General features: G+C 38.8%; 1 protein-coding gene across 3 annotated transcripts in view; it reads right to left on the bottom strand.

The window, feature by feature from the left end:
- Positions 1-12,805, bottom strand: part of Nup98 (nucleoporin 98 and 96 precursor) — a 96,482-nt gene that overhangs the window by 62,206 nt on the left and 21,471 nt on the right. Inside the window, exons 5-11 of one of the 3 annotated variants that reach the window (XM_090348306.1) lie at positions 10,997-11,136; positions 9,987-10,094; positions 9,287-9,467; positions 7,578-7,741; positions 5,948-6,085; positions 3,637-3,775; positions 239-334 (exon numbers count right to left, since the gene is read on the bottom strand). In XM_090348306.1, the coding sequence (XP_090204432.1) occupies positions 239-334; positions 3,637-3,775; positions 5,948-6,085; positions 7,578-7,741; positions 9,287-9,467; positions 9,987-10,094; positions 10,997-11,136 (966 nt within the window). The remainder of the gene's footprint in view (positions 1-238; positions 335-3,636; positions 3,776-5,947; positions 6,086-7,577; positions 7,742-9,286; positions 9,468-9,986; positions 10,095-10,996; positions 11,137-12,805) is intronic. The other 2 variants (XM_090348308.1, XM_090348307.1) reach the window with 2 other exon arrangements.

Here is a 12,805-nt window from a genome sequence, read left to right as displayed (position 1 = left end):
TAGTGGTATAATGCCTGCCAAGTATACACAAAGCCCTTGGTGAACATATACAGAAAAAGCTGGAAGTAGTGGTGTGGCTCAAGCGGTAGAGATCTAGCCTTGAGAAAGCTCAAGGACAGTATCCAGGCCCTGAGTTCAAGCACCTGGACTGGCAAAAAAATAAAAAGGAAAATTTAGACCTTTTTATTTCTGGGTATACGTATACTACTTCCTAAAACTCATAGGAGCAGTTCCTTACCTGTTCCAAATCCTCCTGTACCAATCCCAGTTCCCAGAGTCCCAGGTGCTGATTTACTTCCAAAAATACTACTCCCGCTAGTATTTGTGCCAAAACCTAAGAGGAAAAAAAAAAAAGTGGACTAAACTTTTAATACAACTCTCAATTTTTTTCTACAAGGGATTTTAACACAAGCACACTAACCTTAAATAAGACTTTATATCCTTTTTACTTATAAATAGTAATATCTAGGAATCCTAAAATTATAGACTAGTTTTGACTTTGAAGAAATTCTGACACCTGAAAATGAATTTTATTATTGATCTAATGACACACTCAACTTTGAAATATCAATTCAACTCAGGATAATATCTAATATTAAAGCAAAGTGAATGTGCTTGAGATTTTAGAGCTTTTTTCAAGGTTCCAAGCACCCAATGTATATTTCCATTTCCCAAGTGGAAAGAAAAGTGCATTCCTCTACACACACACACACACACACACACACACACACACACACACATATATTTAAACAAAAAGACACTTTATAGAAAGTAAAGGAGGCCAAAATTGCCAGATGCCAGTGACTTGTGCCTCTAATCCTGGCTACTTGGTAGGCTGAGTGGTTGAGTGGTTCAAAGCTGGCCCAGGCAGAAAAGTCTGTGAGAATCTTTTTTTTTTTTTTTTTGTCTGTGAGAATCTTATCTTCAATTAACTACCAAAAAGAAGAAAAAGAAAAAAAGACAGAGACAGAAAGTTATCTATAAAAATGAATAGTGCTAGAGGCTGGTTACTCAGGGTGCTGATATCTGGAAAATCAGTTTGAAGTAAGCCCAAGACAGACTAGAGGCATGGGTCAAGTGGTAAAGTGCCAGGGGTAAACAAAAGGCCAAGCGAGCAAGAATAAGATGTCTTGACCTTCATTCCCTAGCACTAGCACCCACCATGATAAAAACCCCAACAATTTAAAAGAACCTATACAAAATACTATCTATAGGGGCTGGGAGTTTGGCCTAGTGGTAGAGTGCTTGCCTAGCATGCATAAAGACCCAGGTTGGATTCCTCGGTACCACATACATAGAAAAAAGCCGGAAATGGTGCTGAGGCTCAAGTGGTAGAGCTCTAGCCTTGGGAGAAAGTCCAAGGATACTGCTCAGGCCCTGAGCTCAAGCTCAGGACTGGCAAAATAAATAAATAATAAAAGAGGCCACCAACCTACAAACAATTTGAATGATTTCTGCAAAGAAAGATGAGAAAAACATCAACATTCTAAGTTGTCATTTAAAATTCATTGTAGTACTGTACTTTTCTTAGATGGGATGCATTCACAAAGTTTCAGTATTCCTTTTGAAAGTATTAACAGAATAACTAATTGATGTATAATTAACCTTCCATGCTATGAGATCAATCATTAGCCAGAAAATCCTATTTGTAAATCAAAGTTAGGGCCAGTGCGGTGGCTCGCCTGTAATCCTAGCTACTCAGGCTGAGATGTGGAGATTTGAGGGACAGCACCCAGGTCCAGAGTTCAAGCTCCTTGACCCAAATAAAAACAAAAACAAAGTTATTAAAAACCTCCACGGAGGCCAGAAGTGATAGAGATCTACTCCTGAGAAAGCCCAAGAACAGCACACAGACCCTGAGTTCAAGCCCAGGACTGGCCAAGGGAGGAAAAAAAAAAAAAACCTTCAATGGAAACTGGAGTTGTTGGCTGAATGCCTAAATCCTAGGACTCGGGAAGCAGCCAGTAGGCTACACAGTGAGCCTGGTACCAAAACAAGCAAGTCAAGTCTGTTGAAGATTCAGGCCTACAAGCCAAGCAGGCTGAGACCTGAGGATTGTGTTTCACGGCCAACCCAGACACTAAAGACCATGAGACTCTTATCTCCAATTAATCACTAGAAAACCAGAAGTGGTGCTGTGGATCAAGGAAGAGGGTGGCAGCCTTGAGCTGAAGACCTCAGAGACAACACCAGGCCCAGAGTTCAAACCCCGTGAGAGCCCGACCCCCTCAAAAAAAACCCCTCAGCAGCAAGGATTTCAGCCTCCTTGTGACAGCAGCAAAGTTAACTCATGGGGCTGGGAGTTTGGCCTAGTGGTAGAGTGCTTGCCTAGCATGCACGAAGACCGGGGTTCGCTTCCTCGGTACCACACACATAGAAAAAAGCCGTAATCGGTGCTGAGGCTCAAGTGGTAGAGCACTAGCATGAGAAAGTCCAAGGACAGTGCTCAGGCCCTGAGCTTATGGCTTTTTTCCTGAGTATGTGGTAGTGAGGAATGAAACCCAGGGTTTTGTGCATGGTAGGCAAGCACAGGCCATGCTCCTGGCCTGAAAACAACATCTTCAATAAATATTTTAACTATATTCCCTTGATTACATCTCATAGACTTATTGAATGTTTTGAAAACAATTGTGCAAGCTGGATACTGGTGGCTCACACCTGTAATCCTAGCTACTCAGGAGGCTGAGATCTGAGGACTGTGGTTCAAAGGCAACCTGGGCATGAAAGCCCATGAGACTATTACCTCCAATTAGCCACCTGAAAGCCAAGTGGCACTGTAACTCAAGGGATAGGGCGCTACACATGACTGACCCTCTCACCTACACAAAAAAAAGCATAGATGATACCGAGAAGGTTTCTGATAAAGTGTTTTAAATTTCTCTAACACATCACTGAAGAATAACATATTTTTTTAGTGGGGGGGATGGTGGGGCTTGGCTTCTGTGCTATCTCTGAGCTCCTGTTTGATTAAAGTTAGCACTCACTCTACCACTTGAACTACACACTTTTTTATCCACACTTCTATTTCTAGCTTTTTATTGGTGAACACCTGGAAATAAAACAATCTTTTGCATTTGTCTGCCTGGGCTGATCCTCACTTTTCAGCTTTCTGAGTAACTAGGATTACTAAAGGTATAAGCTACTGGTCCCTGGTTAAAAGTAAAATTTTTGAAACTGCACAAGCTATTAATAATCTAAATCAGAAAGGTTTCCGTTTTCAAAAAGAATCATCAGGCTGCAAAAGCTTTGGAATATGAGTCCAATTGTAGCTGCTGGCTTTTTAATAGACTCCCAATTTGATTTGATCTCTCAAAAAAAAAAAAGAGAAAAGAAAGAAATCATTGAATGACTCTCCTGGACTTCATTTCATTTTTAAACTAAATGTAACTTTAATGTCTTTTATTTTTGGTTTCTATTAATGGTGAGGTAATCCAAAGAAAATGAAAGCCAATTTACACTGACACTAAATTATCAAGCGATGATTTATGCCTTGAAACAGTTTCTTCTGTTACCTCACACAGCAGGTCACAGCTTACCTGAGAATTTTAAAATATTTCCAATCATATGAATCAGGAGAATGATGTGTAGTATATTCAGTGTAACTTTAAGAGAGTCAAACCTGCTTTTTATATGTACCAAAATTGGAAGTGTTTGTATTGGTTCCTAAAGTCAGGGTTGGTTTGTTACCAAAGAGCCCGCCACTGGTTGTACCAAATGAAGGAGCACTGGTTGTACTGGTTCCAAATGAAGTAAGCTTGTTATTGCCAAACAGGGTCTAAAAAGAACAGAATACAAAACACTTAAAATAATTTTATAAAAACTCATTTCAACCAACAAACAAAAACAAGTATAATATATTAGAGGAATTTGAGAAAAGATATAATTTGTAAAATAAGAAAACAAATGAATAAATGGCTATCAGAAATATAAACTAACCTAAGAATATAAACATTGAATATTCATAGCCTGAAAGGTTAATAGCAATATCTCAAGCAAATACAGGATTGTAGTAATATCAAAAGAAAAAAAATAAAAAGCCAGTCAAGTCATTAGTTTTATGATTATTTAAGGGGGGAGGGGCCTAAGTATCAAACCCAAAGGTCTAAGCATGCTAAGGCAAGTTGTTCTACCACTGAGCTACATAAAGAGCATTTAACTTTATGAGTGTCTTGCTATGTAGCTTAGGGTGGCATTCAATTCAAATTCCCCAGACTATCCTCAATTTTACTGTTTTCTTGCTTCTACCTCCAAATATTGGGATCTACAAGTGTCCGCCATCATGCCCAAAGGCTCAAATTTCATATCTGCCAGGAGAAATAGCTACAATAAGTAATTTAAACAAGTCAGGTACTAGTGGCTCATTCCTGTAATCCTGGCTGTACAGGAGGCAGAAATCTTGTGGTTCAAAGTCACCCCAGGCAGAAAAGTACATGAGATTCTTATCTTCGATAAGAATCAAAATCATCAAAAGACAGAAGTGAAGCAGTGGCTCAACTGGTAGTACACTAGCCCTGAGCAAAAAAGCTCAGAGACAGTACCCAAAACCTAAGCTCGAGCCTCAGGACTGGTACACCAAGAAGAAAATAGCCTTTGAACAAGGTTATAGAACTTTCTGGGGCTGGGAGTATGGGGAGTACATGGCCCATACACAAAGCCCTGGGTTCAATTCCTCAGTACCACACACATAGAAAAAGCCAAAAGTAGTACTGTGCCTCAAGTGGTAGAATGCTAGTCTTGAGAAAGCCCAAGGACAGAGCCCAGGCACCAGTTTAAGCCCCAGGACTACCCACCCTTCCCGCCCCCCTCCGCAAAAAAAAAAAAAAAAAAAGAAATTTGTTTTAACTCATTTTAGGTGAGTGAAATTAGAAATTAGTCACAAAAGGTGATTCTGTTTATATAAATTGTCCAGAATGGATACTGACAATAGAGAATGACTACTAATGAGAATGTGGTAAATGTTAAAAATTTTAAAAACTCCACTACATTAAAAAAAGAGCACTAAATTATACGTTAAAGAGATGAATTAGATGATATATTGATTGTATGTCAAGAAAGCTACTATTAAGGATATAAGAACATTTTCTGAGACATTATATAATCTTCTCAATTTTTTATGAAACACTTAAATGAGATTAAAAAAAAAAAATTCAGGGTCAAGTGTGATGGTACATGCCTGTAATCCCAGCTACAGGGCAGAAACTGAGAAGACTGCTGTCCAGGAATGGCCAGGGAGAAATGTAATCATCAAGTTCTATTTAAAAACAACAACAACAACTAAAACTGAGCCCAAGACCCCAAAGTTCAAACCTCATTACTGAAAAAAGGTAGGGGCTGGGCTGGGAGTTTGGTCTAGTAGTAGAGTGCTTGCCTAGCATGCACAAAGACCGGGGTTCGGTTCCGTGGCACCACATAAATAGAAAAAAAAGCCAGAAGTGGTGCTGCAGCTCAAGTGATAGAGCTCCAGCCTTGAGAAAGTCCAAGGACAGTGTTCAGGCCCTGAGCTGAAGCCCAGGGCAGGCAAAAAAACAAAACAAAACAAAAAAAAAACCTAAAACTAAAACTAAGGTGCTATTCCTTCAGGAGGATGAGATTTGAGGATCACAACTAAAAGCCAAGCCTGAGCAGTAAAGTTTATGAGACTTAGCTCCCTTTTGACACTCAAAAGTCAGAAGTGGATCTTTGGCTCAAGTGGTAGAGTGCCATCCTTAAGCAAAAAGAACCTAAGGGACAGCACCAAGGTCCTTAGTTCATGTCTAAGTACTGACACCAAACAAAAAAACAACCTTATTGATGCTGATTTTCATTTTGTACCAGAAAGCTTTTATTTGCTCTTAATATAATCATTTAACATGCTTAATAAAGTACTTTGACAACACTATCTTTATCATAAATTTTGTCAACAGACTTAATACACTTCTTTAAATTACATTCAATTGTCAACACCTACCGAACTAACTGCACCAAACCCAGTATTGGTCTGTCCAAAGAGACCTGTTCCTGTTCCAAAAGCCGTCCCAGTGCTGGTGTTTGTGGCTGTCCCAAAAAGACTTCCAGGCTGTGAGGCTTGGGTTACTCCAAATAAACCCTATAGAAAAGAATCTAGATTAAAAGCTATACAGTAATCATTTTCTAAGGGTCTTAGATTGATAAAAACTGCTAACTTTTTTGAAAAGCATACATGACAGATACAACGCTAAGTGCTTTACAAGGAGTATTTCTTTTCTAACAACCTTGAAAAGCAAGGAGTCTAGTTTCTCCATTGTCAAAAGACTACAAAGCTCAGAGTAGTGAAGTCTTCTCAGGTTACAGCTCTTTATCTACTGTTTACTAGAGCAATGAGCTTAAGGCCCTAGTTTTCAAAAAACTTTATGTGAACTCTTGTACTATTAAGAATTATCAGGATCACAAAATATAAGGCAAATAAATGACATAGTGCTTCATTTCAAAAGAAGATGTAAGAATTATTCAATACCGCACTGGAGAATGGACTTTAAATCAAGTAACTGAAAATAATTAGCTGAAAACTGTCAAATCAATACCAGTAGAAACAGTAGCATAATATTAACTGGATTTGAGCTGGGGGAGGTGGCTCTCACCTGTCATCCTAGCTACTCAAGAGGCTGAGATCTAAGGGTCAAGGTTCAAAGCCAGCCCAGCACAAAAGAACCGGAGACTCTTATCTCCAATTAGCCCCTGGAAAATGGGTGAGAAGTGAGGCTTGGCTCTAGGCAGTAGCCTAGAGTTGAAGAGCTCAGGGACAACACCCAGGCCCAGGGGTAGGGGTTGGCAGTAGTAGCACTGAGCTGAAGAGCTCAGGGACAGACAGCACCCAGGTCAAGTTCAAGCCCCAAGTCCCCCTCTCTCCATTTCTCTCCTCTCCCCTCTCCCGTGTGTGTGTGTGTGTGTGTGTGTGCGTGTGTGTGTGTGTGCGTGCGTGCGTGCGTGCGTGCGTGCGTGCGTGTGTGTGTGTGTGTGTGTGTGTGTGTGTGTGTGTGTGTGTTGGGGATTGAATTCAGGGCCTGGGTGCTTTGAACCTCGATTCTTAGATCTCAGCCTCCTGACTAGCTAGGATTATTAGGATTATAGGTGTGAGCCACCTGTGCCCAGGTTGTGTGTGTGTGTTGGCATGTGCATATGAAGCACTAGTACTAGGGGGCTTCAACTCAAGGACCTCATGTTCTTGCTTTTCAATCTCCACTCCTACATGCAGACTTCTTTCTTTTCCTTCTTTCCTGCCAGTCCTGGGGTTTGAACTCAAGACCAGGTGCTGGTGGCTCAAAGCTACTCAGAAGGCTGAGATTTGAGGACAGAGGTTTGAAGCTAGTTGGGGCAGGAAAAGTGCTTGATACTCTTATCTCCAATAAATCACCAAAAAAGCTATGGCTCAAGTGGTAAAGTTCAAGGACAGTGTCCAAACCAGCAAAATAGATAGCAAGTAAGTAGGTAGGTTGATTACATAATCTCAGCTCTACAATTAGCTCGAATAGGTAGAACTTACTAGTTTGGCATGATGAAGTCCTATTATATCACTTAGCTCTAAAGTAAGACCTAAGCTAATGATAGGCTTATTTTCTTACCATGGTATTAGTACTTGGTTGTCCAAGAGTGCTGGTATTACCAAAGGAAAACCCAGTATTCTGGGTAGTTGTGGCCTGGCCAAATGGTTTGCTGAAGAGGCTGGTAGTCTGCTGATTCTGCTGGCCAAAGAGACCACCAGGATTTGTTCCAAATCCAGTTGTACCTTTCAGAACAAAAAAAAAAGGAGGAAAGGAAAAAAATTAATGAAAACTATTAGAAAGATTCACACACAAAAAAAAAACCCGGAAAATCTCTACTATCCAATAATAAAGCAATAATTTTAGGTTATTCTTTTCACTTTGTATTCTCCAACTGGATACATCTTAGCATAAAACGTTAATTTCTACAATAACACTATGACCCCAAGAACGCTGACTAGGGAAAATGATCGTCTATTGCCAATTTTCAGTTCTGAGAAGACTCTCTGTAGTTCATTAGCTCATTTATTAATCAAGTTGTTGAGTTCTTGAGGGTTTAAGTTTCCACCCCGGCCCCAAGATGGGCACTGTGGCTCATACCTGTAATGGTAGCTACTTAGGAGGCTGAGATCCGAGGATCGTGGTTCAAAGCCAGCCTAGGCACTAAAGACTGAGACTTTTTTTTTTTTTTTTATTGTCAGGGTAATGTATAGAGGGGTTATAGTTACATTTGCCAGGTAGTAGGTGTATTACTCCTCACACATTGATACCCCTTTCTTCATGTTTTTGTCCTCATTTCCTCCCCCAACCCCCTCCCAATCATCTTGTTTTCCCCCTTTCCCTTCCCTATTTCAAATAAACGAACATATATACAATATACCAGGTAACAAAGTCAGATACAATACCATGAGATTAGCCATAAGGGCAAAAAAGAGAAGAGAAATAACAGTATATTAAGAACAAGCACACAAGATAAAGCTCTTATTTCCATATCCTAGAGTTCCTTTCATTTAGTCTCATCATAATTAACCACTGGAAAATGGTTAGTAGGTTATGGCTCTTGCCCAGGTCCAGGGTTAGGATGGTAGCCTTGAGCTGAAGATCTCAGGGACAACGTATCCAGGCCAAGTTCAAGCCCCATGACCAACCAAAAAACTAAAAAATAAATTTTCCCACCCCCAAATCCTGGAGCTTGAACTAAGGGCCTAGGCACTATCCTTGAGTATTCTCAAGGCTAGGACTCCCCCACTTAAGCCACTTTGGCTTTTCTGTGTATGTAGTAGTAGTGAGGAATCAAGTGCTTACCTAGCATGCACAAAGCACTGGGTTCAATTCCTCATACCACATACATAGAAAAAGCTGTTAGTGGTGCTGTGACTCAAATGGTAGAATGCTTGCCTTGAGAAAGCTCAAAGACACTGCCTAGACCCTGAGTTCAAGCCCCAGGACTGGCAATAAAAAAAAAAAAAAGTAGCTTTAAAATATAACTTCCCTATCCTATGTGAACCTCTCCATATCTTTACCCTTACTTCTTTGGCAAAAAGTTTTGACTACTTGAAACACTTTTCCCCTAGAAATCTATATAATTTGCTTTCACCTTGTTTAGACAGATCACTATTCAAATGTCACCTTTTTAATTTAAATCTGTTTCTCCTACCCTGTACATACATAGTAGATACTCTCTATTCCTCTAATATCCATGAGCTATCTTTCTCCACAGGACTTAATCACAAAATGACAATGTTTTACTTTTGATTGTCTTTCCTTAAATGGTCCAATAAAATGCTTACTAGTTCCAAAGGCAGTTTTGTTCTGACCATATGCAAAGCCCGAATTAGTGGTAGAGGAGCTAAAGAGTCCTGTTGCACTGGAAGTGGCTGGTGAAGATCCAAATAAGCCAGCTGTGGTCCCGGCTCCCACCTGGTTCTGTGGACCTTTCCGGTTGGCCTGATAATCCTCTAAACGAAGTTCCTGAAGATAGGGAAAGTGATTTTCCAATCTTAATATGCCAAAAGAAATCATTTAGGAGACTAAATGTTTGAATTTAGCACTCAAGATTTACGTTCACATAGCAAGTATGACCGTGGTTTTAAAAAAAGACAAAAAGTCATCACAGAAAAAAAAAATTCCAAAAGACATTAAAACTTATGCCAAATTACTATACAAACTATACCATTTTCTTTACTTATACTCTAACCAAGTTTACTAAAATTCATGCACATAAACACATGTATATTGTCCAATGTAATGTAAACGACTTTTAACAGGCCACTAAACAGGGAACACTGATAAAAAAAATGAGGTGATTATCATCCCAGTGTAAAGAAAAAAAGGAGTCTATAAGTAATAAAATCTTTAAAAACTTGATTAATGTTAGATTTTTACTTAAACCTAATGTGAACCATTGAATCTAAAAAACATTTTTAAAAAGCTGCTTTCCAGTAGAATAGAAATGTTAGGATAACTTTTTTCTTACTGCATTTTACTGACCTCCAGTGACTTGCTTTCATATTCTTTCATAGCAGTAATACACTGGTGCTTGGTACTGATGTTGGTGCTAACTCCAGCTTTGACCATAGTATCTGTACCAGTTGGAGGCTGCAAAGAAAGGAAATATATTTTCTGAGTCTAAGCTTATTACTTCCACAGACACAATTCCCTAATCTCTGAACTATAAAACCAGTCATTAGAACTTTTAATAACAAATGTGGCCAGGTATTGGCTGTAGTACATATTGGAGTAGCTATAATCTTAGCTACTCAGGAGGCTGAGATCTGAGGATCATGGTTCAATGCCAGTCTGGACAAAAGCCCGTGAGACAAAAGCCCGTGAGACAAAAGCCCGTGAGACAAAAGCCCGTGAGACGCTTATCTGCAGTTAATCACCAGAACACTAGAAGTAGAAGAGGCTCAAGGGGTAGGGTGGTAACCATGAGCTGAAGAGCTTAGGGACAATGCCCAGGCCCAGAGTTCAAGTGCCACAACTGACAAAAAAAAAAAAGGCCAACCAGAGCAACAAAGAGCAAGACCTCATCTAAAAACAAAAGCCAAGAGAAGCTTGTTTCAAGGATGCTTTATTAAAGTATTTTGCATTTCTCAAGTCCTCTTATCTACAATTAATCACCAGAAAAACCAGATGTGAAGCTGTTGTTCAAAGTGGCAGAGCACAAGCCTTGAGCAAAAGAGCTCAGGGGTGGGGAGAGCTCAGTGATAACATCCAGTTCCTGAGTTCAAACTCCAAGAGCCACTCTAAATGAGTACTCTGAAGAGCTACTCTATTCAACCTTCTGCATACAAATCTGATTAAGGTACTCCAATTCAAATTATGTATCACAATCTAAGTTTGTGTTTTACAACTTTTCCTGGGTGCTATATGAGTATTCACAGACTTTATTTAATAATATTTCAAGAAGAGCTATACTCTTAACTGAAGGAGTGCAATTTTATAATTCATCCTACAGAAAGGAACACATTTACACAAACACTAGAAGGAATACCTACATTAAATTTAATGGTAGTCCCAGTAGGTGCTGCTGTAAAACTACTTGGCCCAAAGAGAGAGCCTGATGTACTACCAAAAGGATTAGAAGTGGTATTTGTTGTTCCAAAGAGTCCTCCACTGCTTGTACTTGTCCCAAAATCTGCAAGTTAGAAAGAGAAAAAAGAAAACTGAGGAATACTTTAAAGATCTACAAGACATTCTAGAAATGGACTTTAGCATTGGTAGCAGTATTTCCATATTCTAAAATTCTCTTAATTTTCTTGAGCAAATACATACTGAAGCATACATACATACATGCTCATACTTGCAGACCCCCAAGTTTCAAAGGAGAGTTAAAATTCTTTAGTCAACTAACTGTTCTTATAAATCCCTTCTTGGGCATTCTAAGAAGACAGTTAAAAAAAAGACACTACTTTGATTCACCAATTTTATATCATTTCTCCTTGTTCTAAGAACAGATGTTGAATGAAATTCTTTCTGAAATATGCTATCAGAACAAAGTACCAAAGATTATAGTGTCTTTATTTACTGTATCATTTCATATATCCATATTCAGAACATATAAGTGGACCTAATGGGATAATCAAAGATTGGTTAATGTAAAACACACACCTAGGGAGGGAAATGGGGACCAAAACATGAGAAAGGGTATCAATGTATGTGAAGTAATGCACCTTCTATCTGGTGAATATTATGTAACCCGTCTATTAACTACAATAAAAAATATATGAAAAAAATAACAAAAAAACCCACACACACCTACAAAATTTTGAAATACCTGTACATGTTGTTAACTTTATAGAAACTACTAGTAAAAGAGAAGACCTTCTGATCATCTTTTTTAGTATACACACTGAAGTATTTAACTGATATCTAAGGACAATCTTTTTCAAAATGCTATTATTGGAAATGGCATTGTGGTTCCAAGTGGTAGAGCACTAGCCTTGAGCTGAAGAGCTCAGAGACAGCACCCAGACCTAGAGTTCAAGCCTCATGACCAACAACAACAACAACAAAAAAACGCTATTATTTTTATTTTTGGAAATACTGAACATGGGCTCATGCTTCCAGGGAGGTACTTTATCATTTGACCCACAACCTCAGCCCTTTTAGTTATTTTTCAGGTCTCAAGTTTTTGTCCAGCAACTAGCCTGGTCTTAGTGTCTTTCTACTTACAGCTGAAATCATACACATATACTACTATACCTAATTTGAGCTGTAGTTTTCTTCTAATTTTTTGCTCAGTAATCTTTTCAATTTTTACGTTCTTAGTAGATAGGATTACACCAAGCCAAGAAATGCTTGAACTCTGGGCCTCAGGTTGTTGCTCAGCTTCTTGCTCAGGAATGACATTCTATCACTTGAGCCAAGTCTCCAGTTCTGGATTTTTGCTAATTATTTAGAGAAGAGTCGTCTGATTTTTCTACCCAGGCTGGCTCTAAATCTGAATCCTCAGATCTCAGCCACTTGAGCAGCTGGATTGTAAGCGTAAACCATCAATGACTGATGAAATGTTTCTTCTAAATTAGTTATATATGATGACAGAAATGTCTGTGAGCAACAAAAATGTATCTCCTAATATTTAAAATTAAGTAATTTCCTAATATTTAAAATTAAGTAATCTAAGTACTAAGTTAATAGGCCTGCCATTTCTCATTATCAAACTATTATTTTTAGCCAACCCTAATCCTAATACAGAGTTTAAAAATGGGCATTAAGTGAATTAACACTTAAATGTATTTTATATTGTCATAGTTAAATATTTCAACATCCCAATAACAAACAACTTTCCTTCAGAAATGTATTGA

Source organism: Megascapheus bottae, chromosome 16 (genome assembly GCF_031878675.1).
Source record: "Megascapheus bottae isolate mThoBot1 chromosome 16, mThoBot2.hap1, whole genome shotgun sequence".
Lineage (NCBI taxonomy): Eukaryota > Metazoa > Chordata > Mammalia > Rodentia > Geomyidae > Megascapheus > Megascapheus bottae.
Note: the sequence above shows the minus strand (reverse complement) of the source record. Positions and strands in the feature narration are given on the sequence as shown.